The 25,840-nt window shown below is 49.5% G+C and overlaps 1 protein-coding gene across 5 annotated transcripts in view; it reads left to right on the plus strand.

Annotated features, from left to right (window-relative positions):
* Positions 1 to 22,041, plus strand: part of RIMS3 (regulating synaptic membrane exocytosis 3) — a 71,857-nt gene extending 49,816 nt beyond the window's left edge. For all 5 annotated transcript variants that reach the window (XM_054681954.2, XM_054681948.2, XM_054681942.2 and 2 more), the window contains 6 exons: positions 588 to 835; positions 6,515 to 6,656; positions 9,382 to 9,494; positions 13,178 to 13,279; positions 13,601 to 13,740; positions 15,821 to 22,041. In XM_054681954.2, the coding sequence (XP_054537929.1) occupies positions 619 to 835; positions 6,515 to 6,656; positions 9,382 to 9,494; positions 13,178 to 13,279; positions 13,601 to 13,740; positions 15,821 to 16,033 (927 nt within the window). In that variant the 5' untranslated portion in view covers positions 588 to 618 and the 3' untranslated portion in view covers positions 16,034 to 22,041. The remainder of the gene's footprint in view (positions 1 to 587; positions 836 to 6,514; positions 6,657 to 9,381; positions 9,495 to 13,177; positions 13,280 to 13,600; positions 13,741 to 15,820) is intronic.
* The last annotated feature ends 3,799 nt before the right edge of the window (positions 22,042 to 25,840 follow it).

Consider the following 25,840-nt stretch of genomic DNA (forward strand, 5'->3'; position numbering starts at 1 on the left):
AAAGGGTGATTTTCTTGCTGCTTTGGACTTTTCTGCAGTATCCCCTTCACATAGAAGGACCCCACCAGAGTCTGCACAGGCTGGAGCCAGTTCTGTTCTCCCTGTTATTATTTGCTATGAAAATAATAACCACCAATACTTACTGAATATTTCCCCTAAGCCTGACAGGCACTTCCCGTGCATTATTTAATGTAATCCTTAGAACAATCCTATGAGCTAAGTGCTTTTATTTCACATCTTGCTGAGGTGTTCACTGAAACCTCAGGATGTTTGTTTGGTCACAAGTCCACGCAGCTAGTGTGTAGAGGCCTTTGGAATTCAAGCCCGGGCCATGTGACCCCACAGCCTCGGTCCTCTCCATCAAACCGGTCACCTGCAAGGTTTTTCATAGCCATGTGCTAATAGGAATAGTCTCTTTTATTGAGCCAGAACCTGTGCATGCTCTTGACATTTGTTTGTGCATTTAACCTTATAGCCTCAGAGAGGTCAAGTGACTAGCCCAAGGTCACGCAGCTAGGAAGTGGTGGGACTGCAGTAGATTCATCCAGGTCTGATGTGGGATCCTTTTGTTTCCTGCCCATCTTCAGAGCTGCCTGAGGCCCTGCCACCCCGGGGACCATGTTTAACGGGGAGCCAGGTCCTGCCTCATCTGGGGCCTCCAGGAATGTGGTGCGGAGCTCCAGCATTAGCGGTGAAATCTGCGGATCCCAGCAAGCCGGGGGCGGGGCTGGGACCACCACCGCCAAGAAGCGGCGGAGCAGCCTGGGTGCCAAGATGGTGGCCATCGTGGGCCTGACTCAGTGGAGCAAGAGCACACTCCAGCTTCCGCAGCCTGGTGAGGGGGCATGGGACATCGCGGGGTAGGGGTGGGGGACACTTCGCAAAGACAGACTACCCAGGGACTGCCCTGATGGGTCTGCACTTCCATGCCCACAAACACTTATACTGTGGCCCTTCCCATACACCAGGTGCTGTTCTAGTTCCAGTAGGTGTATGGACTGATTAAATCTCCATGGAGCTCTATGAGGCAGGTACCAAAGAACAGAAAAGGGAGATCAGATGCTTCAAACTGCACAACTAATAGGTGGTGGAGCCTGGATTCAAACTCTAGCAGTTGGGCTTCCTAGCTGATGCTCTTAACCTTTACACTCCACTGTCTCCACACACAGACATTAACCAGTAATTACTTATTAAACAGCCTTATGATCCTGGCACTGTGTAAGTGACACCACAGTTTTACAGACATACACATCCATAAGATTTAGTCTCAAGTGCTAGGTGCAGGGCTCACACCTATAATCCCAGCACTTTGGGAGGGAGAAGCGGGAGGGTCACTTGAGCCCAGGAGTTTGAGACCAGCCTAGGCAACATAGTGAGACCCCCTGGTTTAAAAAACAAAAAAGATTCAGTCTCGCCTATAATCTCCTAGTCTCCTAAATACAAATAGCCACACAAATGCAGTTCTGTAGTCCCATGTATATGTTACAAAGCACAAGGGAGACACACACAAAGATGTGTGACTTGTGCAGTTACATAAATAGAACGCTCAGTGGCTCTGGTAAGCTGCCTGTATTTCCAGGGAAGCATAATAGAGTAATTCACACTGCGCATGGTCACAGATAAAACCAGTCATGCAAACCACACAGACACGGCCCTCTGATTACACATGCACAGACCCAGATCACAGAAACATGTCACATGTGTGCAGGTGTACATCACAAAGCCACATTCACACACACCTTAACAGCTCCATCCTCATCAATACAGTATCCTTTTTCAGACACCTAGCTGCAGAATTTCAGTTATGTTCAGCCTGGTGGGTGACCACCTTGTGACATACATAGACCCCACATCACAGAGGAGCCAGCCCTCCCCACCAAGACCTCCTCACTTTGTGGTATCAGCCCAGACACCAGCTGGTTTTGTTTTAAAATCTCTTCCGGCTTATTTTGTTCAGAGTAACAACTTCCCCAGAAACCTTCAAATAGGCAGCTGGATGGGATGGTGAGGGGGCGGGGGCTCCGGAGGATCCAGGGAGAATGCTCATCAAGGCTCCCAGTTGGGGCTGGGGGTGGGGGACTTTTCCAGGCCTTAAAATAGATTTATACAAAGCCCTCGACAGTAGCACGTGGGCTGGTCTTTTCCAGCAATCAAGCTGTGATGTGGTTTCTCGCTGGGGAAAGCTATTATAGGTGGGGAAGGGGCTTGAGGTTATCAGAGCCCTAGAGTGGGCATGGCCTCTGTGAATATGCAGTTTAGGCCTGGTACTAGAGAGTCAGGGAGATGGGGACTTAGGGATCTAGAAGTTGGGCTGGGACAAGGAGGGGGCTGAGATAGGACTAAGGAGTGAGATTAAGATTAGAAGGTCGTGGAGGTGTTGGACCCCGGGAGTCTGGCTCCAGGGGACCAAGCCCAGAAATCCAGCTGATTCAGCTTCAGACCCAAAGGCTTCTTCATGCCCAAAGTGATTTGGAGGGACAGTCTTCCAAGGCCAGGATAGGGACCTGAGTCACTGGGAGAACCTTCTAGTGGTCTGCCTTGACTTTACAGGCTGCAGGTAGGGATTGGAGCAGATACCAGGAAGACCTTTCATCTTGAGAAAAGATGAATGATGATGGGGCTTCTGAATCCCTTGTCTCCTTGGTATGCAAGGGCATGGCTAAAGGACTGGAGCTAGGGGAACTGCCCAGATGCCCTTCTAACTGAAGGTCTCTGTGAATCAGCTAATTGCTGAATGTCAGAGTGAGGAGAGTCCCTTGAGATCATCTAGTACGCTGTACTTATTTTATTGATGAGGCATCCAGAGCCTGGGGAGAAAGCATGTTCCTGGAGAACGACCTCAAGTTCAGATCCATCCCCTGTCATTTACTAGCCGGGTGACTAAGGCAAGTTACTTCACCTCTCTGAGCCTGCTGCCTTGTTTGTAGAATGAGGGCAATGATACATGCCTTGCAGAGTTATCCAGGGAATTAAGTGAGATAGGGTATGCAAAGGCACCCAGCTTCATGCCTGGCACATAGTATAGGCACTCAGTGAAGTGTTGATGCTGTTATTATTACCTGCCATTGTACCATAAAGCCAAAAGAGAAGTGAGTTCTCAGCCTCCACACCTCTGCTCCTTCCCTGTAGCACGTTCCTCTCCATCTGGAATTCCTTCTCCATTTTTTGCCCCCATGCCTTGAGGATGCCAGTATCCCAGCTCGGACCCACCTCATGGGTGGGAGCATCTGGTGCCAGAGGAATATATGAGGCAGACTCATGGGCATTGGCTCTGGAAACTGTTCTGGGAAAGACCTAGAAGGGTGCCCCCACTCCTGACAGATGAGATGGCTCCATTCCCTGCAGGGCTGGGCTGTGTGAAGTGGGGAGGAATTCCTCTCCTGGACTCTGTCTTCTGGGCTCAGGTCTGCCCTTCCCAGGGCCTCCTTCCTCCTGGTGTGTCTGTACTGTGCAATGGCTAGACCTCTGCCCATCCTTCTTTGTTTCAAAGCCCCTGCCCTAGTACAGGACCCATAATATCTAGCCTGGACAATTGCACCACCCTCCTCTCTAGTTCTCCTGCCTCCTGCCTGCCTTCTTCCAGTTTATTCCTCTTGTTGCCCTAGAGTGGACTTACAAAAACTCACTTTAGAGGGCTAGTCCTGGCTCTAAGTCACCATGGGACCTCGGGAAATTTACTTTTCCACTGGGCCTCCGTTTCCTCTTCTGTAAAATGGAGCTAAAATGCTCTCTCCCAGTTTCCTTCTGGATCTGACATTCACTAAGTCGTGGGAGCAGTGAGGAGGGTGGGGTCAGAGCTTTGGGTCCAGGACACAGGTGGGTTCTGGTCTGGCAATTGGCTGAGTCTACACAGGACCATCCTGGGCTGTCCCAGCCCCTGCCCAAACGGAGCTAGTATTTTCAGTACCAGGGACAGTGGCTTTCCCCTTCTGGACTCTGGGATCTGGGTCAGGGTAGAGAGAGGGCTCAGGACCATTCCAGAAGATGCCATAGGGAGTGGTGGTACAGGCTGTGAGTGCCCCTCCTTTGTTTGTGATGGGACAGATGGGATGGTTCCTGGAGTCTTTTGGTCTCTGGAGCCCATAGAATTATTGCAAGCAACTTGGCCTGTTTCTCTAGAGAGAGAGATTATATAAAGTTATTCCTTAAATCAGCAGGGGTTGAGACTATACATGTATGAAGCCAGTGGAGGGATCGTATGGACATGTATGAAGCCAGTGGAGGGATCGTCTCTGAGACTGCAAGAGCTTTCTCCTCCCTCTGAGGTCATGGAACTTAATCTCTGCTGAATCACCTCTCAGCTAGATGGGGGATTGGGAGGGGAGTGAAAAGAGCATGACAGCAGACTGGGAGTCTGTGCGCCTGATCTAGTCCCAGCTCTCTCGGCACCTGAACCTCAGGCTTCCCATCTCTGAAATTTGGGGGAGGGGTAGCCAAAGTATCTCTAAGATTTCAGGATTCTGTGACTCCCCGACTCAGGGTCTCACATTGGGTTGGACAAGTCTTATCAAAAAGGCAAATTTGCTCCCAAATGGGTCAAAGTTTCCCTAAACTCTGAAAGAGGAGGGTTGGGGTCATGAGGAGGTGACCCCAACTCAGGCTGTGTGTTGTGGGGTAGAGATATGAAGGCGAGGGAGCCCCCACAGACCCATCTGTTTTCTAATTGTGTTAGAGAGGATGTAGAGTTAGGAGCCACGGACAGGGAGAGGCCCCACACACCAGCATTTTTACCCAGGCCTCTGTGTGTGAGGTGAGTCAGACACCATTTGTGAGTTTTCATCAACATATATGATTGAATGGGAGGGTTCAACTCCAAGTGTTACATGTGAAGATCATGTGTCTGTGACTTGACTGAAGGTGGCAGAGTACATCATGTGTACATGTGACCAAGACCTGGTAGGACCATTTGTGACTGTGTGACTGTGATATAAACCTGCATGTAGCCTTGTGTATGAGATTAGTGTATTCATATATGTGATTGCTGCTGCTCGTGCATGTCTGCCTATGCCTCTCTTTGTGAAAAAAATATGTATGAGCTAATGTGACTCTGTGTGTGTGTGTATGTGTGTGTGTATGAGAGAGACAGACTGACATGTTGATGGTGTCATGGATTCCTGAATATGCTATTCCAGTATCCCAGAAGCTGGGATGATTTCAGAGAAGGCATTCCTCCTCACCCTGCACCCTGTTCTCAGCCTGTCCCGCCACCCACCCTTCCATCCACTAGTGATCCTAGACCTCTCTGCCTGCCCTCCTCCAGTGGGGACTTTCTGAAAGATAAGCAGACGAAGCAGGAGGAATAAAGTCTTCCTTTTCCCAGGCTGGGGTCTTGAACATCCCCTCCCCAGCCCACCATTGGGTGTGGTGGGAGAGAATTGCCAAGGTAACCAGCTCCCTGCTCCCCACTGTTTTCAGGGGCTGTGCTGCCTGTCCTGCCCTGGCCTCTCCCCCTCCCTGTAGGCAACTCTACTGTTAATTCGCTTGGCCTCTAACCAGTGACAGCAAATGGTTCCTTTGGTGCAGTTCCCATCTGAGGGCCAGTTCCCTCCCCATCAAGTTCCTCCAGCTGCCAAGCTTCAGCGGGGGAAGTCCCTGCAAACCCTCAGGCCGTCTCCCCCATCCGCCCCCCACCAGGAGGAGAGGGTGTCTAGAGGGACCACACTGCAATGCCGAGGAGGTTGCCATGGAAACCCAGGCAGGATGGTGTGCTGCTGGGAGAGGGAAAGTGTCCCATGTTCCCTGCAAGGCTGAGGGGGAGGCCAGGATATGGGGGTCGAGGGCCTCTGAACAGGAGGCACGGAGACACGGGTAAGTCCTCACAGGCCAGCTTCGGGGGTTCTTCTGCAGACCTTTTCTCAAAGCCAAAGACAATTTGGGTCAACCCAGCAGTCCCTCTCTGTCTTGTTTTCCTAATGGCCTCTCCAGCTCTACACACACGTCCTCTCCATGTTCAGCCCCACCTAGAGAAGGTGGGTTTGTTTGAGAGTGGCCAGGCTTCCCATGGGGGCTTTCCTATAGAGCCTCCAGAGGTATCAGAGGTGAGTTGTGAGGTCTGGGTGTGATAGGGTCTGAGGGTGCCTGAAAGAGGGAAAGTCAGTCTGAGAATCCCAGAGAAGATGAACTTTCCAGAAGAGAGTGGGAAGAGGCACACTTAACCTTTGGGGCAAGGGCTGAAATCGAGTGGGAAGGTGGGCGTCAGGGGAGCCTGATGAGGGTGAGGCGAGGGCCCCAGCTGCGGATCTGCGGCTCTGCCTGGTGGCGCCATCATGACTCTGCCTGCAGCCATCTTTCTAGTCTGCTCTGTCAGTGTCACTGCCCGGAGCAGGGCCAGGTGTCAGGCTGCAGACCAGCTCTGAGGTCAGCTCAGCCATGCCCCTGCCTCCAGTCAGAGCCCTGCTCATCCTCCCCATCAACCCCCCATGCCAAGAGAGTGACTTTGGCAGGACTCTTAGAGAAGCCCCATTCATAATCTGACCTTGTTCCCTCTCTGTGCTTGGGGTTGGGGGGGTCACAGAAGGGGCCACCAAGAAGCTGCGCAGCAACATCCGCCGGAGCACGGAGACAGGCATCGCGGTGGAGATGCGGAGCCGGGTCACACGCCAGGGCAGCCGGGAGTCCACCGATGGGAGCACCAACAGCAACAGCTCCGACGGCACGTGCGTGCAGCCCCGCGCTGTGGTCCCCTCCCTCCTCCTCGGTCCTCCAGTCACAGAGCCACTGGGCAGGGTGGGAACGCCTCCCTGTTTTGTTTCCAGCTAAAATATCTGGGTCCTCTGTGTCTCTGCCTTCCTTCATACCCCTCCCCTCAACACTCTGTGCCTGGACCTCAGGTCTTCCATTGCTCCCATTGGAATATCCAGATACCCAGGAGCTATCAGTTCCTTCTGTATGTTTCAGGAAGGGACCCTTACCTCCCACCTCCCACCATGCACACACTGCCCTGCTCCAGAGGAAAGGGTGGAAAGGAAAATGTGGCCCTAAAATCCTTTTAAGTCTAAAACCATTGTTGTGGCCCAGATGAGTGGAATTTTCTCAAGGAGGCTTGCTTAGAGCTGAGGGAAGGAGATTGGACTAGATCAGTGTTTTTCAAACCATGGATGGTGACTCATAGACAGGAAATAAAATAGGTTTAGTGGGTCAAAACCAGCATTAGAAAAAGAAATAGACATATCTTATGAAGTAAGAATAAATTGCCTCGTGAACTTTTGTTTCCATTTTTTATGTATAGATGCACACAGGTCTGTCCTGGGTCGTGATGTTAAATCTCCTTTCTTACATGTAGGTTGCATTAAAAAATCTGAAAGTCACTGGGTTAGATATTCCCACAGATCTCTTCTAAGTCTATGAAATTATAGTTGTATGACTAAGATTTTCTGCTTCTGCTTCAAGGCCTAGTGACTTCCAGGCTTAGGATTCTGTGGCTCCCTCGTTTGAGATTCAGTGATTGTGTGTCTCACTGCTGCACCTACTTCCATGAATGCGAGTACTCTCAAGCATTTATTACATCTTCCCAGGTGCAGAGCATGCCTGGGCATCTCAGATAGGTGATTCTTACACTGGAATCTGCTGGCTGTGATCAGACCAGGAACAGTGATTGTTGTTTTCTTTGTTTTGTTTTTTTGTGATGGAGTTTTGCCCTTGTTGCCCACACTGGAGTGCAGTGGTGCAATCTCAGCTGACCACAACCTCCACCTCCCAGGTTCAAGCAATTCTCCTGCCTCAGCCTCCTGACTAGTTGTGATTACAGGCGTGCACCACCACGCCCGGCTAATTTTGGATTTTTAGTAGAGATGGGGTTTCTCCATGTTGGTCAGGCTGGTCTCGAACTCCCAACCTCAGGTGATTCGCCCACCTCAGCCTCCCAAAGTGCTGGGATTACAGCCACTGCACCCAGCCTAACAGGGATCATTTAACACTTACAGCAACCCTGAGGGTTGTGGGTATTACCATTATCTCCATTTTACAAGTGGAGAAACAGGGAGAGGAAGAGGGTGGGGCACCTTACCCAAGGTCACAGCTATTAAGTGGTGATGGAGTCAGAATTGGAATTAAGGCCATTTGATTCCATGACCTTTGTTCACAATCTCCACACTATATCCAGCTCCTAAAATTCTGTGACCTTGAGAGTCTAAGTTTCTTTATTTAACCTTCTCAGATATCATTGTCCTAAGAATGTGATATTAGGCTGTTGTTGACCATGGCCAATAAAAGTGGGGCCTTGAAGCCCCTCCCTGTGGGGTGGAGGCTGGGCCTAGTCGGGGAGAGACACAGGCTCTCTCTGACAAGCATACACAGCCTACTTTTTCCTCCCTGCTGGCCGCTAGCCAAGGGGGACTCAAGGCCAAACTATCTAGTAGGAGATTCTTCCTTGGACAGCCTTTTATCTCTGCAGCCAGGAGCCTGGGCCTTTCTAGGAGATCTTAGAACTTTATTCTATCATAGCCCCTGAGGGTTGGCAGGGCCAACCCTCCCTCATCTGTCCTTTCTCAGCTGGCCACACCCAGAACATCTAGACTGGAGCACAAAAGAGAAGTAGCACTTTTCCCTTGATGATAACAACAGCAGCAACCGGAACTATCATTTAGTGCTTTCTGTTTGTCTGGAACTTTTCATCTGCCCTAATCCTCAACATATAAAACCCTATGAATTTTGTTTTGCAGGCAAGGCAATTTTACCTTTTGGAGCCTCTGTTTTCTCATCTGTAAGACTGGATAATAGCTCCTACCACACAGAGTGGTTGTAAGGATTAAAAGATATAACCCATGTGGAATTTTTAATGTACCATTGGCTCCTGGCCAGTTGTCAATCACTGTCAGCTTTTCTTGTTACTGTTTCTAGACCCCCACACAGTCATGGAACAACCACCAACCACCATCACTTGCCATTCACCTCAACCCTGTAATTGTGTTATTTTGGTCTTAGCTGCTGTTCTGGGCACCACCTCATGTTTGACTTGGATTTCAAACTTGCAGTCAACTCAAACCTCAGTTCTTGTAACTTGTTCCAGGCATTGAAATTTCTGACCTATGTCTCTGGTTCTTAGCACTGATATGCCCTGGTGAGGACACAGGTGTCCAGCAAGCCCTGCCTTGTAAGAGTCACTTCAGAAGTCCCTGGACATTAAGGATTAAATAGCATCATTATGTATTGTTATTAGTTTATTTTCTCAAGTGACATCAAAGTATTTTTCTTCAGTATGCAGAAATGAACAGTTCTGTTTGTCCTTTCCCAGAGTAGTGCAATCATACTGTCTAGAGGAGAAACTGAGGCACAGAGGGACGTGCCCAGGGCCCCAGGGGCAGAGCATGGCAGCCTGCCAGCTATACTTTCATCCTCAGGTTGCCCTGACCCCCTCACGCGTCCCTCTGCCTCCTCCTGCAGGTTCATCTTCCCCACTACCCGGCTAGGGGCTGAAAGCCAGTTCAGCGATTTCCTGGATGGGCTGGGACCAGCTCAGATTGTGGGGCGACAGACACTGGCAACACCACCCATGGGTGAGTCTTATTAAGGGCAGGTTGAGTGGGGTAATGGTGACCATGCGACAGGAAGGGTGAGCTCAGTGGGGGCCGTGCATTGGCCATCGTAGAGTTTATTCTATCACCAATTCTGTGATCTTAAGCAAGTCACTTCCCTTCTTTGAACCTCAGTCTCCTCATATTTAAAATGGGAATAATAATACCCACTTGAGTTCTATGCTCTAACAATACTTTACTGAGCTCCTATTAGATGCTTTGCATGAGGTATTTCAATTTAATGCGTAGGAACTGTGGCTTATTTGACTTGTTACACCCAACAGCGCCTGGCACCTAGAGGCCCTTTAGTAATTTTCTTATCGCTTTTCCTTGCAGCTAGGAAGTATAGTTGGCCCTCTGTATCCATGGGTTCTGTGTTTGTGGATTCAACCAACCTTGGATAGAAAATATTCAGGGAAAAAAAATTCCACAAAGTTGCAAAAAGCAAAATTTGATTTGCTGTGTGCCGAGTACTACCCTGCATCCATGCAAAGGAAGTGATATGTAGGCATTGTGTTAGGTATTATAAGTACAGTCATTTTCAGTGTGTGAACATCATAGAGTGTACTTACACAAACCTAGATGGCATATATATATATATATATTTATTTAAATTTATATGTATTTTTTCATATGGAAAACCATATATCCTAGCACCATTACTGAATATCAATCATGTCCCCTATTTGATCTGCAATGCCAATATCAAGTACCATATATCAGGTTTCTATATATTCTCCATTATAATCTTACGGGCCCACTGTCATGTATATGATGCATTGTTGACTGAAATGTCATTATGCGGCACACCAGTATAATCTAGAGATGATTGAAAGTATATGGAAGAAGCTGGTTGCAGTGGCCTGTGCCTGTAGTCCCAGCTACTCAGGAGGCTGAGGCTGGAGGATTGCTTGAGCCCAGGAGTTTGAGGCCAGCCTAGGCAATATAGTGAGACCCTGTCTCAAAAACTGAATAAAATAAAGCATATGGGAGGATGTGCATAGATTATATGCAAACGCTATGCTATTTTTATTATTTTATTTTATTTTATCTTTGAGATGGAGTCTCACTCTGTTGCCCAGGCTGGAGTGCACTGGCGCGATCTTGGCTCACCATAACCTACCTTTACCTCCCAGGTTCAAGTGATCCTCCTGCCTCAGCCTCCTGAGTAGCTGAGATTACAGGCATGTGCCACCATGTCTGGCTAGTTTTTTGTATTTGTAGTAGAGACAGGGTTTCACTGTATTGGCCAGGCTAGTCTGGGACTCCTGACCTCATCCACCTCAGCCTCCCAAAGTACCGGGATTACAGGCGTAAGCCACTGTACCTGGCTGCCATTTATTTATTTATTTATTTAGAGACAGAGCCTCGCTCTGTCACCAGGCTGGAGTGCAATGGCACAATCTCAGCTCACTGCAACCTCCGCCTCCCAGGTCCAAGCAATTCTCATGCCTCAGCCTCCCGAGTAGCTGGGACTACAGGCGCACACCACCACACCTGGCTAATTTTTTTTCTTTGTATTTTAGTAGAGACGGGGTTTCACCATGTTGCCCAGGCTGGTCTTGAACTCCTGAACTCAGGCAATCCGCCTGCCTTGGCCTCCTGGCTGCCATTTTATATTAGAGACTGGAGCATCCAAGAATTTTGGTATCCCTGGGTGGGGGCGAGGTAGGGTTCTGGAACCAATCCCCCATGGATACTGAGGGATGACGGTACTACCTGAAGCCTACGCTTGGTCCTGTTAGCTTCAGTCTGGCCCATTTCATGAGCTCTCAGACAGAACCTCCCTGCCCCCTCCCCCTCTTAGGTGTTGGCTGTGTTGGCTTCCAGCAGCTCCTCCCCAGGATAGCTCCTCCAGAGGTGCCTCCTCGCCTCCACTCCTTTCCCATCAGTCTGACCTGAGCAGCACCTGACCCACACGTCCCCACTCAGCCCCCATCAGGACAGTGCTCAACCTTTGACCCTCCCAGCAAATGAGGAAGCCAAGTGTAGTGTCCTGCTGTGAGTCATGCAGTGGAGCTGGGGTTCCACTCCAGGCCAGGACTCCTTCCACTGCAATGCCCTCAAAAGCTCCTGCCCAGGAGCTCCTGCCTGCTGGAACAGGAGATCATGGGGACCCTCAGAGGGCGAGGATCAGCTGAAAGCAAAGGCTGGGAATTAGCCAAATCCAATTCTAGGGCTGAACCCTTGTTTTCAGTCTCTTAAGGGTCTGGGGAGCCTGCTTTTCCCAGCCCTAGACCCAGCCACAGGCTGGGCAGCAGTGAGAGGAGCCAGCCACTTCCACAAGGCTAATGCGCCATGGCAGCCGGGACCATTCGTGTGTGGTACCCCCTGGTGTCAGACCAGGGAAGGACAGGTTTGCCTTGCTCACCTCGGTAGTGATGTTACTGGAGATTAATTCCCAAGACCTTCCCTTCTCCCTTCCCCACAAGGAGGTCAGGAATAGCTGGATGGAGGTGGATGAATTCCAGGAGGTCTCTTGAAATTAGTAAATCCCCATCTTCCGTAGTACACAAATACAAACAATTTCATGATGGCTCAGATAATCTAAAAATGGGTGACTGAATTCAAAGTCTGGCCCATTTGATTCTTGTGGACCAGGCTTATGATTCTGCACCCCTGTAAAAGACTCCACTTTGTTCTGAGTGACTGACTACTACATAATTCCAAATTCTGCCAACCAATGTTGAACAAAACTAAGAGTTCCTAGAAATCAGGTAACTGACATAACTCCACACACAGACCTTGCCCCGGCTGGATAATCCATTCTATGGGAGTACAGTGAAGATTTCTCAGCCGTCCACACCCAGAAAGTCTGCTGGCCTTCCCTCCCTCCACTGGTAATGCAGTAGTAGGCCCTTGTTGTCTGGTAGTGCCTCGTGTCCTGGGCAGGTTTTTAGCTCAGAGCCTTTTCAAACAGATGTTCTTTCTTTTCTTCTTTCTTTCTTTTTTTTTTTTTTTTTTTTTGAGACGGAGTCTTCCTCGTCACCCAGGCCGGAGTGCTGTGGTGCAATCTTGGCCCACTACAACCTCCACTTCCTGGGTTCAAGTGATTCTCCTCAGCCTCCCAAGTAGCTGGGACTACAGGTGCACACCACCATGCCTGGCTAATTTTTTGTATTTTTAGTAGAGATGGGGTTTCACCATGTTAGCCAGAATGGTCTTGATCTCCTGACCTCATGATCTGCCCGCCTCTGCCTCCCAAAGTGTTGGGATTACAGGTGTGAGCCACTGCGCCCGGCCTCAAACGGATGTTCTTTTGACACAGACGTATGGGGAGGTGAAGAACAGCCACTGAGCCCACAGCCTCCCCTGTCTTCCTGACACAGGAAGCTCTGTCCTCAAGTTTGCTATTCTGCTCAGTAAAACAGAAGCCTCTCAGTTAGCCAGACACAAATGGGGGTTTGGCAGCCATCTGTTGTTACCCAGTCATGCCCCTGAAGATCATGCCCCTACCCCAACCCACCCCAAGGGACCTATCAAAGGGTCCCTCAGCTGCTTTAAAGTGGTCTTCCGAGAGCAGTTTTGGCCCATGTGGTTGGTGCCATCTTGTTCCCTTTCTAGTGATGATGTAGCCTCCTCCACAGGCTGGCATTCAGTACAGCAGCTGGCTGGCCTGCCCCTTGGTCTGGCCCTGCCTGGACTCACCCTCTTCTTCCTTTCAGGAGATGTGCACATTGCCATCATGGACCGGAGTGGCCAGCTGGAGGTGGAAGTGATTGAAGCTCGGGGCCTGACCCCCAAACCAGGCTCCAAATCCCTCCCAGGTGAGGGATTTTGGAAATGGGGTCCTGACAGGGAGGGGCATAGAGCCGAGCTCTGGGTCTAGCAGGTCCTCAGCTCCCACTGGCCTAAATCGGGATTCTTTACAGTGGAGTCACAGCTTGCCTGGAAGGCCAGTGACTAGGGCGGGGAGTAAGGGAGGATGGAGGAATCAGTACTTGAGTCACCTCTTCTGCCTGCTGTCCACTGGCTGGCTCATTCCATACATCCTGCTCACCTCCAAGATCACCTGGCAGTTAGGGGATGGGCAGGCCAAAGCTGTCTGTCCTGGACCCCTCCCTGTCATACATTCTCTCCTCCCTTAGCCACCTATATCAAGGTTTACCTGCTGGAGAATGGGGCCTGCTTGGCCAAGAAGAAGACAAAGATGACCAAGAAGACCTGTGATCCCCTGTACCAGCAGGCTCTGCTCTTTGACGAGGGACCCCAGGGCAAGGTGCTGCAGGTGGGTGTCACAGGGCGAGTAGGGCAGGGTGGACTCACAGACTGGAAGTTGTAATTTAAAGTTTTTCATTTATGATTCATCCTGTGCCAGGTGCTGTGGTAGGTGCATTAATTTGCGTTACTCATTTACTTTCACAACCCTGTGAGGTATTACTGTCCCCAGTTGATTCATAAGGAAACCAAGGTTTTGGGGGTAATCAAATTGCTCCCCAGGTTGCACAGCTGGTAGGTAGAACCAAGACACATGTGACCACTGCCTCCTCCTTCCCCTAGTGCTAATGTTCATTGCACATCAGTTCAGTGCCAAGCCTTGTGTTAGGTGCTTTCCAAACACGACCTCATTTCATCCTGCAGATGATCCTGTGGAGTAGGTGTGATTCTCTTCACTTTATGGAAACCGAGTCTCTTACAGATGAAGTCACTTGCTTGGGGTGAGCCCAGGCCAGGTGACTGTCATCCCAATTACTTGAGAGCAACAAAGGCCTTCTGCACACTTGGTATTGTTAGCCCTTCTCAACAGTCCTGGGAGGGAGGGATCTTCATGCTCGTTTCATAGATGAAGAACCTGAGGTCATGTGGGGATAAAGCACAGTGGTGTATCAGTCTCTGGGCTCAGTCCTAGGTTCAGATTCTAGCTCAGCACTCATTAGCTGTGGGTAGATGTGACTATTAAACAGAGGATTGCATGTAGGGAGCCTTACATAGGGCCTGCCACATAAACAGCTACTCACTAAGTATTAACAATCATGGTGGTGGCTGCTGATCTTGCCTGAGGCCATGGAGGTGAGAGAGAAGAGGCTAGAGCCAGGGGCTGTCTGGGCCATCCAACTTCTCATCTAGGGCTGCTCCTCTGGGCTGAGATGGTTCTGTGGCAAGGGGCCTTGGAGTTGCAGATTTAAACTGCAGAGCCAGACATGGTGGCTCACAACCATAATCCCAGAGACTCGGGAGACTGAGGCAGGAGGATCACTTGAGTCCAAGAGTTTGAGACCAGCCTGGCAACATAGCAAGATCCCATCTCTAAAAAATGAAAAAAAAAAATTATCTGGTCATGGTGGCACGTGCCAGTAATCCCAGCTACTCGAGGTGCTGAGGCAGGAGGATTGTTTGAGCCCGGGAGGTCAAGGCTGCAGTGAGCTATGATTATGCCACTGCACTCCAGCCTGGGTGACAGAATAAGATCCTGTCTCTTAAAAATTAAAAATAAAAAAAGAACTGCGGAACCCTAGGCTTTGGGGAGTGGGAAGAATAATCTTTGGTGTTTGCTTAGAAAAGGAATAACGGCCGGGCACAGTGGCTTACGCCTGTAATCCCAGCACTTTGGGAGGCCGAGGCGGGTAGATCACGAGGTCAGGAGATCAAGACCATCCTGGCTAACATGGTGAAACCCCGTCTCTACTAAAAATACAAAAAAATTAGCCGGGCGTGGTGGTGGGCACCTGTAGTCCCAGCTACTTGGGAGGCTGAGGCAGGAGAATGGCGTGAACCCAGGAGGTAGAGCTTGCAGTGAGCTGAGATTGCGCCACTGCACTCCAGCCTGGGCAACAGAGTGAGACTCCGTCTCAAAAAATCTCCCAGTGGTGTGGCTGGAAACACTGAGGTCCAGTGAGGGCATGGAGCTTACACAAGTCCCACGGCAAGCCAGCAGCACAGCTAGAGCTATGGCCAAGTCCTGAACTCTCAGTTTGCCCCTTCCTGGGGAAGGCTGTTATCTGAAATGCTGGGAGGCTCTGGAGTCACACACCCGGGTCCTAATCCAAGCTCTGCCACAAGTTACTGTGCAACTTTAGGTTAGCTAATTAACCTTTCTGAGCTACAGTTTCCTTCATGGAAATAATGATACAGAGCACCCCTACCTACATGGCTTGTTATAACACTTGAAAGAAAGAATCTAGGTAAAATCCATAGGATCGTATCTAACACACCTCAAGTGCTCAGTAAATTATTGTGTGAAATCAGTCTTGAGTTCTGGCTCCCTCTGCTCCATCTGTGCCCTGCTGAAACTTGTAGGTTCCTGGGCCTGCTGCACAGTCCTGGAGTCAGGGAGGTGGCTCACTCCCTCCCTCTCTTCCTCCTGGCAGGTGATCGTCTGGGGAGACTATGGCCGCATGGACCACAAGTGCTTCATGGGCATGGCCCAGATCATGCTGGACGAGCTGGACCTCAGCGCCGCAGTCACCGGCTGGTACAAACTCTTCCCCACCTCCTCAGTGGCAGACTCCACACTCGGATCCCTCACCAGGCGCCTGTCCCAGTCTTCCCTGGAGAGTGCCACCAGCCCCTCATGCTCTTAAGGATGTCAGGAAGAGGCCAGGATGGTGGTGTGGGGAGGGGTGCCTGCTGGCCCCATGTCCTCCCCTGTACATAGTCTTCGTGTCTTTCTGGACCCCTTGTCCTGCTGCATGCCTGTTGGCTACTGGGCTCATCCCAGCTGGCAGTGGAGACTGTAGTGTGTGCGTGTGTGCGTGCGTGTGTGTGTGTGCGTGCGTGTGTGTGTGTGTGTACGTGACCACGTTCTATCTGTTCATTTGTCTGGGTATAGTCACTCCTGGTGATGATATGGGCTGAAATGTCTCCACGTCTCTTTGTGTCTTGTTGAAAAGAAACCCAAAGGAGTGTTGTGTGGACATGACTCACCCTGAGGAGTCTCCAGGGATGGAGGTGGGGCACGCGGCCACTGGTCGGTGCTGCCTGGTCCTGGCCTGGGGCAGAGCCTGTGTGTTCTTCAGCTGTGCCTGCTCCTGGTCCTGGGCCCGGGGCAGAGCCTGTGTGTTCTTCACCTGTGCCTGCTCCTGGTCCTGGGCCCGGGGCAGAGCCTGTGTGTTCTTCACCTGTGCCTGCTCCTGGTCCTGGGCCCGGGGCAGAGCCTGTGTGTTCTTCACCTGTGCCTGCTCCTGGTGGTCTCTGCTTTGTTTTCTGTCTTGTCTTTTGTTCCACTCTTGACTCTCCCGGCTCTGCCGCTGTTTTCTGAGAAATGTAGCATCCGCTGCAGCTGGCCACACTGAGGGCCCTCTGGGAACCCCACCCCACTGGAGCCGCTCCAGCAGCTCTTCCTGCCACTGAATGCGTTCTGCAGCATGTAGCATGCCCACCTAGCTCCCTGGCCAGGGCCCTGGGGAGGCAGAGGGTACCCAGGGGACTGAGGGCTTAGAAATGACTTTCTCTATGAGGCTGGAACCTCCTCCTTCTTCCAGTGAAGCACGAGGTCTTGGTTCCAGGGTTCCTGGCCAGGTGCCCCCTTAGCATTTGTTCTTCATCTCCTGTCTCTTCAAGCCTCCCCACTCCACCGTGCCGAAGGAGCTCTGCCAGTGGGCCTGGGCAGGCAGCCACAGAGGGCATGTTATCTGCTAAAGCAGATAGTCCTCCTGAGGCCCTGAGGGTGGCCCTGACCCCCTCAGGGCTCATTCCTGGTGGGCATGACTCGGTAAGGAGGTGCTGTGGGTAGGGCTGTTTGCTGGAATAAGGAGGGCTGAGGCTGACTTGTTCCCTGCCACTGTTGAGGATCCCATCTGACATTTGGGGATTCGCTGCATGAAGTTGTTCATTTGGGGCTCCAGTTTTTGTGCATTTCCAGACCAGGGTCCCTGTCTGGGAGCTCAGACTTAGCTGGGCTCCAGCAGCCTGGCTCCGGACTCTCGTCTGCCACCATCACCAGCTCTGTCTAAGCAATACTTACCCCCCCGGGCTTCCCTGCTTTCCTGTGCCCCACTGCTGCCCTCTGCAGAGCCATCTGCTCCAGGCACCCACCTGCCTCTGCTTGCTTTCTCACCCATGTCTGGTTGGAGCTTCTCACAGCCACTCAAACCCTGACTTGATTTGACAACTGGGCCCTGTTGGTGGAGACCAGTGCCTGAACTGGACCCTGTGAAATCTGTCCCGTGGGAATCCTGAAGTCTGACTCAGGAATGCCCAGACCTGTCCCTGTCCCTCCTCAGCTCTAGGGTGAAAGGCGAGAGGTTGCTCAGGACATGGACAGAGCAGCCCTTGGGTTTGTATCTGGTAGGGAAGAAGGCAGCAGGACAGTGGAGGTGTGTGGAAGGCACTCTTTCCACCTCCCCCCAGGCATTATCCCCAGGTGCTGAAATGGCTGTGGCCCCAGCACCTGAGGCAGGGGTACGCTACCTGGGGTAGCAGTAGAAAGGTCTTGGGGTCTGAATGACTTGGGGCCTCCATTCATAACCAAAGTTGGAGGGGCATGGAGGCAGTGGCGCCTTATGGATAGGTCATCTCAGCCCAAAGGGCCTCCTTGGCTGGCATGGTTCTGTGTTACGTTGAAGCCAGAGTCTTATAACACCTCCCAAGAAAGATGGGGGAAGAAGCCAGAACCCCACCTGGCCTGCCCACAGGACAAGAAGTGGGTAAGGGCAGGAAGGAAATGAACAGAGTTAGCTCCAAGGCTCCTATCTCTGCCTGAGCCTCTATTCTTATATTATCAGAGAAAGGGACCATTGGGTGCATAGAGATGGGGAGGAGGCCACTGGGCTGAATTTTCTCTTTAGGCGGAAATGCTCTCCCCAGGCCCATTGCGTTCGTCAAGTTCTTGGAAATGGACAAAGGGCTCTGTCCTCCTCGACCCTAGTGGGGGATCAAGAAGGAAACTCCGTTGCAAAAGGGTATTTTAATCTCCTGTTTATGATATATTCACCTCTAGAGCAGTCACTGTCAGGGTGTTGCGAAAATACTCTTCACCTTTGGGATGATAGGGTTGTTAGTGACCCACAGGACAGTATAGATGTTTGTGGATGTAGCACTGAGTGGTGATACCCAGACCAGCAGTCACCCCAGGAAATGGGGGCTACCCATACCCTCATTCCTCTGGTGGGGAGCTGCCTGCAGAGAGGCCTGCCACTGGGGGTTCCAGGCCGTGGTGCCCCTTGCCTCTAGGGAAGGGTTAGCACAGGGGAGGTTCTGGCTGGAGGAGGGGTCTGATGTGCTGGTAACTTGGGCTGACCTACCTACAGTCCCTGGCCGCCAAAACTGCTCAGCAGTTGGGCCACTCCACTATTCCACCTCTCTAAAAGAAGGTAATTTCCTCCCCAAATTGACCTTGGGGAATTATTCTTTTAACCCTTTGCACCAAATAAGTTACTCATCCCCACCTGGATTTTACCCCATGAGGGTAAAGTTGTGTGAGGCTGACACGTCTGTGTGATGCAGTGTGGCTGCACTTAAGGGTCTGTTTCTCAGCATCATGGATGCAGGGGCTTGTCTGAAAAGCCACTCTGGACCTAGCCTGTCCCAGAAGAGGAGAATGCACAAGTGTAACTCCTGGTTGTTTGCTGGGGTGGGGGAGCATCTGCTGTTTGAGGACGGGGGGTGGGGAAGGAAGGAACATGATCCCTCCAGAAGTCTCCCACCCTGGGGCCAACTCACTGCCATGTTCAGTGTCCCGGCTCCAAATGCCCCCTCGCCCAGATGAAGCCCTGCAGTGGTTACAGGAATGGAGCTCTTTGTCATTCCACCTCCTCTGGTCAGGCGAGGTTCACCGTGCATATGGCAGAGACAGGAGTGGCCCTGCAGTGATGTTGGGTTGTGGGCAGGGACAGTGATGGATGACTCAGAGCGTCTGTCTTTGTATTTCTGCTCTGTTCATTCTGTCCCACTTTCTTCATAGACTCCTTTTCCCTGCAATGGGTTTTTAGTATGAAAAAGGCTCCAGTAAATGGAGCCAAGTCTTGGTTTGACAAGGGGAACTTGATCCTTCAGGGAAGAATCATCTCCAAAATGACTCCCCATCTGGTTTCTTCTACCACCCAATTCTACTAGGAAAGGAGCACTTAGGAGGCTCTTGGGATGCAGCAAGTCCCAGGCAATGCCAGCATTTCATGGGGGCTGAGGCAGAACCCAGGAGCTCCAAGAAAGGCCACCCATAGAGCTCATCCTCTGTGGAATCACTGCCGGTTAGAACACTGAGGTCAAGCCAGTCCTCCCATGGTCATGCCACCCACCAGGGAAGCATGCCTGATCTCTTCTTTACTGCCAGCCTTGAGGAGAGCAGAAGCCTCCATTTTTAAAGACAATAAAGACCTCCAAGGGTACTTCTTTGGAAATGAAATGTAGCACAATCTTAGCCTACGTTACCAGGAGCCCTGACATGCAACCAGGGTCCCTCTTCCATGCCCTGCTGCCCAGGAGATGCTGAGCTCCTCTTCCCCTGGGGTTCCAGCCCTCCTAATACCTCATATTCCCCATCTTCCTCAGCCCAGAAAGCAATGGGGCTTTAGTGATGCTCCTCTTTTGTGTCTCTCTGGTTGCCTCTAGCACTGTGCAAACTCTGCAAGAAATTGCTGCCTTTGCTTGATGTTGTAGATGAGTTGCCCTCCACCTGGCTGGAGAGATGGCACATCATTCAGGGCCAGAAGGTTGTCCAGCAGTGTTTCTGCAGTGGCTGCAGGGAGATGGAAAAGAAGAGCCCTGCTTCCCTGCCTCCTCCTACCTTTCTCTTCCACTCCTCAGAGTTTTCTTCTCCAGTATCCTGACATGTAAAGAGATTCTTTTAAATGCTGCTTCTTCTACTGGACTGTCTTTCACTGAGTAGTCAGGGAGGAGATGAAAATGTGGACACATCCCCCCGCCTTCTCCCTCAACCTTTTCACTCACGTCAGAAGAGGTTGGGGCAAAACAAAACAAGCATGATTGAAGAGCAGGGGAAGCCCACACAATCAGGTGAGGCCTGATGGGGGCTGGACTGGCCTGGTCTGGCTGGGAAAGGATTCTTTTAAAAGCGTGCCTGAGCATCTCAGAGCAATGTCAGTGATGCCAAAGAGAGCAACTTGGCCTCCTTGGGCACCAACTCTGATGGCTGAGTTGCACAGACGTGGCTCAGATGTTGGCATGCCCGACGGTGGGACCTTGTTCTCTGATAAAGGGCTTAATCTTTCCATGTAGCAAAGCAACTTTCCCTCCCTCCCCTCCCCCCGAACCCTGAGCTTGGGCTTGTGTGGGCCCAGCATGGCTGTGCCTGTGAGGGAAGCCACATCAGTGAGAGAAAGTTGCATTCTCTCAGGGGCCTAGATTGGCTTGGGGCAGGTGCTTGTTGAAAAGCATGAGTGTTTCTGCTTTGGGAAACCCTTCCAGGGCTCTGGCTGGAAACTTGGCCAGTAAGGACAGGGCCTTGGGCCTCCCAAGGAGTTCACAATGATGCCAGGAAGGGTCCCTGAGCCTGGGTTCCAGTCAGCTTGGCTAACAGAATGGGGCTTGGGAATTCCAGGGGCAACTGAGCATCCACCCCATTAGCCAGTGATCTGGACAGGGACAGCTGGCTACAGGGAATCAAAGGCTGTTCTGTACAGTTTTACCAGAAACTGTGACCTTGGGTAAGGCTCCTCACTTTTCTGGGCCTCAACTTCCTCATCTGCAAAATCAGAGCATTAGCTGCTCTCCCCATGATTCCCTCCCAGTTTTAATTAAAAGTCTCTGATCTGGAGCACATGAGGGTTGCGAGCCTGGTGCACCTGGTTCCTGTCTCCGTGGGCTGGTTTCCTCCAGCCCCTGATGCCCAGGCTGGGTGCAGGCCCTCATCTGGTCCATGCCCAGATGCTGCCTCAGACAAGAACTCTGGGAATCCTAACAGACTCTGCTTTCCTCTCTTCGTGGTTTGTCCTCCCTCTTTTATTCTTGTGTAATGATGAGACATAATTAAGGGTCATCTACAATGGACAATTTTCAAGGTGCTGATGTGATGTCACAACCTCAGCTACATCCTGAGTAAGTCAGTGTCCCCAACAGCAGATGAGGCTGGGTCTTTCCTCATTTCTGCTTCTGGGATGACATCAGTGGGAGAGTTGAAGATCTGAGAATTCTAAAGGAAATGTTCTCTGATGGGAGGAGAGAGGGAACTTATTTCCCTTCAAAGTAGTTTGCTTCTTAAGACCACTCCTCCCTCCAGAATGTCTTTAACCAGACATCATTTCAGAAGGTGGGGCAGCTGCTTCCTTAGGAAGAGTGGGCCTGATAGCTCAACCAACTCCTTTAGCATGTAAACTCACAGAAGGCAAGAACCCCTTTTTTTAGACTTTCCAAATGCATCTTGCAAAGAGAGAGATAGCTGATAGGGACTGACAAGCACACTGTTTAGATAAGAAGCAATTAGCCTTTTATATCTGTGCTCTATACATTTTCTATGTGCAGCATCTTTCCTAACTTGTTGTGGTTCCCGGGTGGCAGGTGCACAGCTGGGAGGGACTGCCGGCTGTTTCGTACAACATTCTTGCCAATTCCCTTGAGGAGAAAATTCTTCACATGGCTTCTGCATGTACAGTATTTGGGCAGCAAAACATGATTAAAGTCAGTTTGAAAATGGTTTCATGTGTTGCTTTCTATAGATGGTTCTTCATTCTAGAAGGAAGAAAACAGGGTTCCAGGTGGCTACAAAGAGGAGGAGGATGCCTTGGTTGAGAGGCAGGGGAGAGCAGTACATTTCAGAAAAAAAGCATGAAAGATATGGCCTGGGCCTCTGACTCCTGTTTGAGAACTCTATGGTCACAGCAGTGTTCTTGAGCCATGAAATCTGACGGGTCCAGGCAGCTTCCTGGCTCTGTCTCCCCGGTCCTCTGCTTCCAGGCCCTCAAAGCCTTGTACTTCCATAGACTCCACAAGGGATATCCAACGACAGAGGAAGGTAAGATGGAGCTAAGGCTGCAGCTGTCGACCCACTGTTCCTTTCTTTCTGAGCTTTTGGGTCCAGCAGCTCTGCTCAGGCATTTGGCTTTGCTTATTGCAGCCACACCTGATACCAGCAGTAAACATAGCGGTTGACTTCTATGTGCTGCACCCTCCATCAGTCACTGATGCCTGGAGCACCCATTCCTTTCCCTGTCTCCTGGTGGAGCAGAACAGTTTGTTAATATTTAGTCATTTCTGGGCAGATCCATTGTCCTCCTATGGTTGGGTTTGGGGGGTACAGAAGATGGATAAAAGAAGTGTGGCATCATCATGGCATGTGCTTGCTGGCACAAGGCTGGCACCCTCCTCCCAAGAGCCCTCCAGGTTACCTCCACTGCATTGTCTCTGGCCCTTGGCCTTGCAGTTCCCATGAGCACCATCTCTTGAAGGAAGGATCATAAGATCAATATGTGAGCTCTGGGCCCCCCCAGGATTCTGTCTTTTCCCTCTTTCCCACTGCTGCTCTCTCCCTGAGACATGGCTTATACTCTCATGAGTTTAAGAACTTCTATGCTTCTATCCAGCAATTCCTTCCAATAACAACTGCACCCTCCCCCACCCACCCCCTAAAAAACAAAAAGCAGACAACAAAAACTGAGATCCAAAGAAATTCTAAAGGATGTTCTTCAGATAGAACAAACATATCTAAGAACAATGCCTGGAACACAATCAATCCTACATGTTTGTTATTAAGGGAAATGATCCTGGATGGAAAGGCTGAAATGCAAGAAGGAAAACTGAGCAAAGTAATAGGTTTTAAAATATTAGTAAAATATAGGCCAGGTACTGTGGCTTACGTATGTAATCCCAGCCCTTTGGGAGGCTGAGGCAAGAAGATCACTTGAGGCCAGTAGTTCAAAACTGGCAAGGGCAACATAGTGAGAACTCATCTCTACCAAAAATTTAAAAATTGGCCAGACATGGTGGCACATGCCAGTAGTCTTAGCTACTTGGGAGGCTGAGGCAGGAGGATTGCTTGAGCCCAGGAGTTCAAGGGTTCAGTGAGCTATGATTGTGCCACTGCACTCCAGCCTGAGTGACAGAGCAAGTCGTTTATTGTCTCTTTAAAAAATTTAGTAAAGCATCCTGCCTCACAATGACTTTCCTATTGTCTTTCATGTGTCATTCCAACTTTTCTAGTCCATACCACGGTGCCTTGCAAAAACACATGAATAAAGCAATAACATCTGATTGTTAAGCTATCAAAAAACCCCAGTATCAATTATTAGGACTAATAAGAGCATTCAGCAAGGTTGCTGGCTATGAGATAACCCTACAAAAATCAATTGCATTTTTCTATAACAGCCAAAACCAATGAAAAATAAGTATGAGTTATTATCCACAATAACAATAAAAGTCATTAAACATCTAGGGACTATTTAAGAATATGTGATGCCTCTATGGAGATAACTTTCAAATTCTAATAAAAGAGTTAGATAATCTCGGCCAGGCGTGGTGGCTCACGCCTGTAATCCCAGCACTTTGGGAGGCTGAGGCGGGCGGATCACAAGGTCAAGAGATCAAGACCATCCTGGCTAACATGGTGAAACCCCGTCTCTACTAAAAAAACAAAAAATTAGCTGGGTGTGGTAGCGGGCACCTGTAGCCCCAGCTACTCGGGAGGCTGAGGCAGGAGAATGGCATAAAACCAGGAGGCGGAGTTTGCAGTGAGCTGAGATCATGCCACTGCACTCCATCCTGGGTGACAGTGTGAGACTCCGTCTAAAAAAATAAAAATAAAAAGACAATAACAGGTGGTGGTGAGAATATGGAGAAATTGGAAACTTTTGGAAATGTAGAATGATGTAGCCACTGTGGAAACCAGTTTGACAGTCCTCAAAAGGTTAAACGTACAGTTGCCATAAGACCTAGCAATTCTTCTCCTAAGTATATACAGAAGATAATTGAAAACATATATCCACACAAAAGCTTGTACATGAATGTTCCTAGCAGTATTATTCATTATAGCCAAAAAGTGGAAATATCCCAAATGTGTATCACCTGTTGAATGGCTAAACACATGGTATGTCCATACAATGTAATATTATTTAGCAATAAAAAGGAAAGAAGTACTGATACATGCTACAACATGGATGGCCTTGAAAACATTTTGCTAAGCAAAAAAAGCCAGTCACAAAAAAATCATATATTGTATGATTCCATTTATAGGAAATGTCCATAAAAGGCAAATCTATAGAGACAAAAAGTAGATTAGTGATTGCTTGGGGCTGGGGATGAGTTGAGAGAATTTGTTGCCATAATTTTTCACTTTAAAACATATTAAAGCAAATTATTCAGGCTGAAGGAAAATGATACCAAATGGAATTCAGACCTATACAAAAGAATGAAGAGCACCAGAAATACATGTGTAAATATAAAATACTTTTCATTTTCTTAGAAGATAATTGCTTTGAGCAAAAACAAACAAATAAAAAACAACAACCATTTATTTTGGGGTGAATAACTTATGTAGAAGAAAACTGTATGGTAACAATAACATAAGGAATGGGACAGGAAAAACAGAAGTATACTATGTTTTTACATTGTATTTGAAGTTACATATAATATCGAAAGGTAGACTGTGGTTAAAATGCACAAACACTAGAAATAAAAAGAAAAAAATAAACAATTAGTCAATAAACAATGGAGATAAGTTGCAATACTAAAAATATACAATCTAAGAGTAGGTAGGAAAAGCAGAAAAAAGGAACAAAGAATGATAACACAAATGGAAAACAAGGAGAAAAGCATGTGATCATCTCGATAGATGCATAAAAAGAATTTGACCAGGCCAGGTGCGGGCCTCCCAGCACTTTGGGAGGCTGAGGCGGGCGGATCACAAGGTCAGGAGATCGAGACCATCCTGGCTAGCACAGTGAAACCCTGTCTCTACTAAAAATACAAAAAATTAGCCAGGCGTGGTGGCAGGAGCCTGTAGTCCCAGCTACTCGGGAGGCTGAGACAGGAGAATTGCTTGAACCTGGGAGGCGGAGGTTGCAGCAAGCTGGCCACTGCACTCCAGCCTGGGCGAAACTCCATCTCAAAAAAAAAAAAAAAGAATTTGACCAAATTCAATACTCATTTATAATGGAAAAAAAAAAAAAAAAAACTCTTGACAAATAGAAATAGAAAAAACTTCCTTAACCCCCAAAAGGGCATTTATGAAAAACTTAGAGCTAACGTGATACATAATGATGAAAACTGGACACTTTCCCCCTAAGATCAGGAATAAGAAAAGAATGTCTGCTTTTACTATTTCTATTCAACATTGTACTGGCAGTCTTAGTCAATATGGTAATGGGGTATAAGAGATAAATAAAAGGTATATAGATTCACACAGAAGTAAAGTTGCCTTTATTAACAGATGGCTTGATTGTGTACACAGAAACGTCTAAGGGAAAGAAACTAAAATAAATTTGTCAAAGACTCAGGAAATG

The sequence above is a fragment of the Pan troglodytes genome, chromosome 1, assembly GCF_028858775.2.
Source record: "Pan troglodytes isolate AG18354 chromosome 1, NHGRI_mPanTro3-v2.0_pri, whole genome shotgun sequence".
In the NCBI taxonomy this organism is placed as follows: domain Eukaryota; kingdom Metazoa; phylum Chordata; class Mammalia; order Primates; family Hominidae; genus Pan; species Pan troglodytes.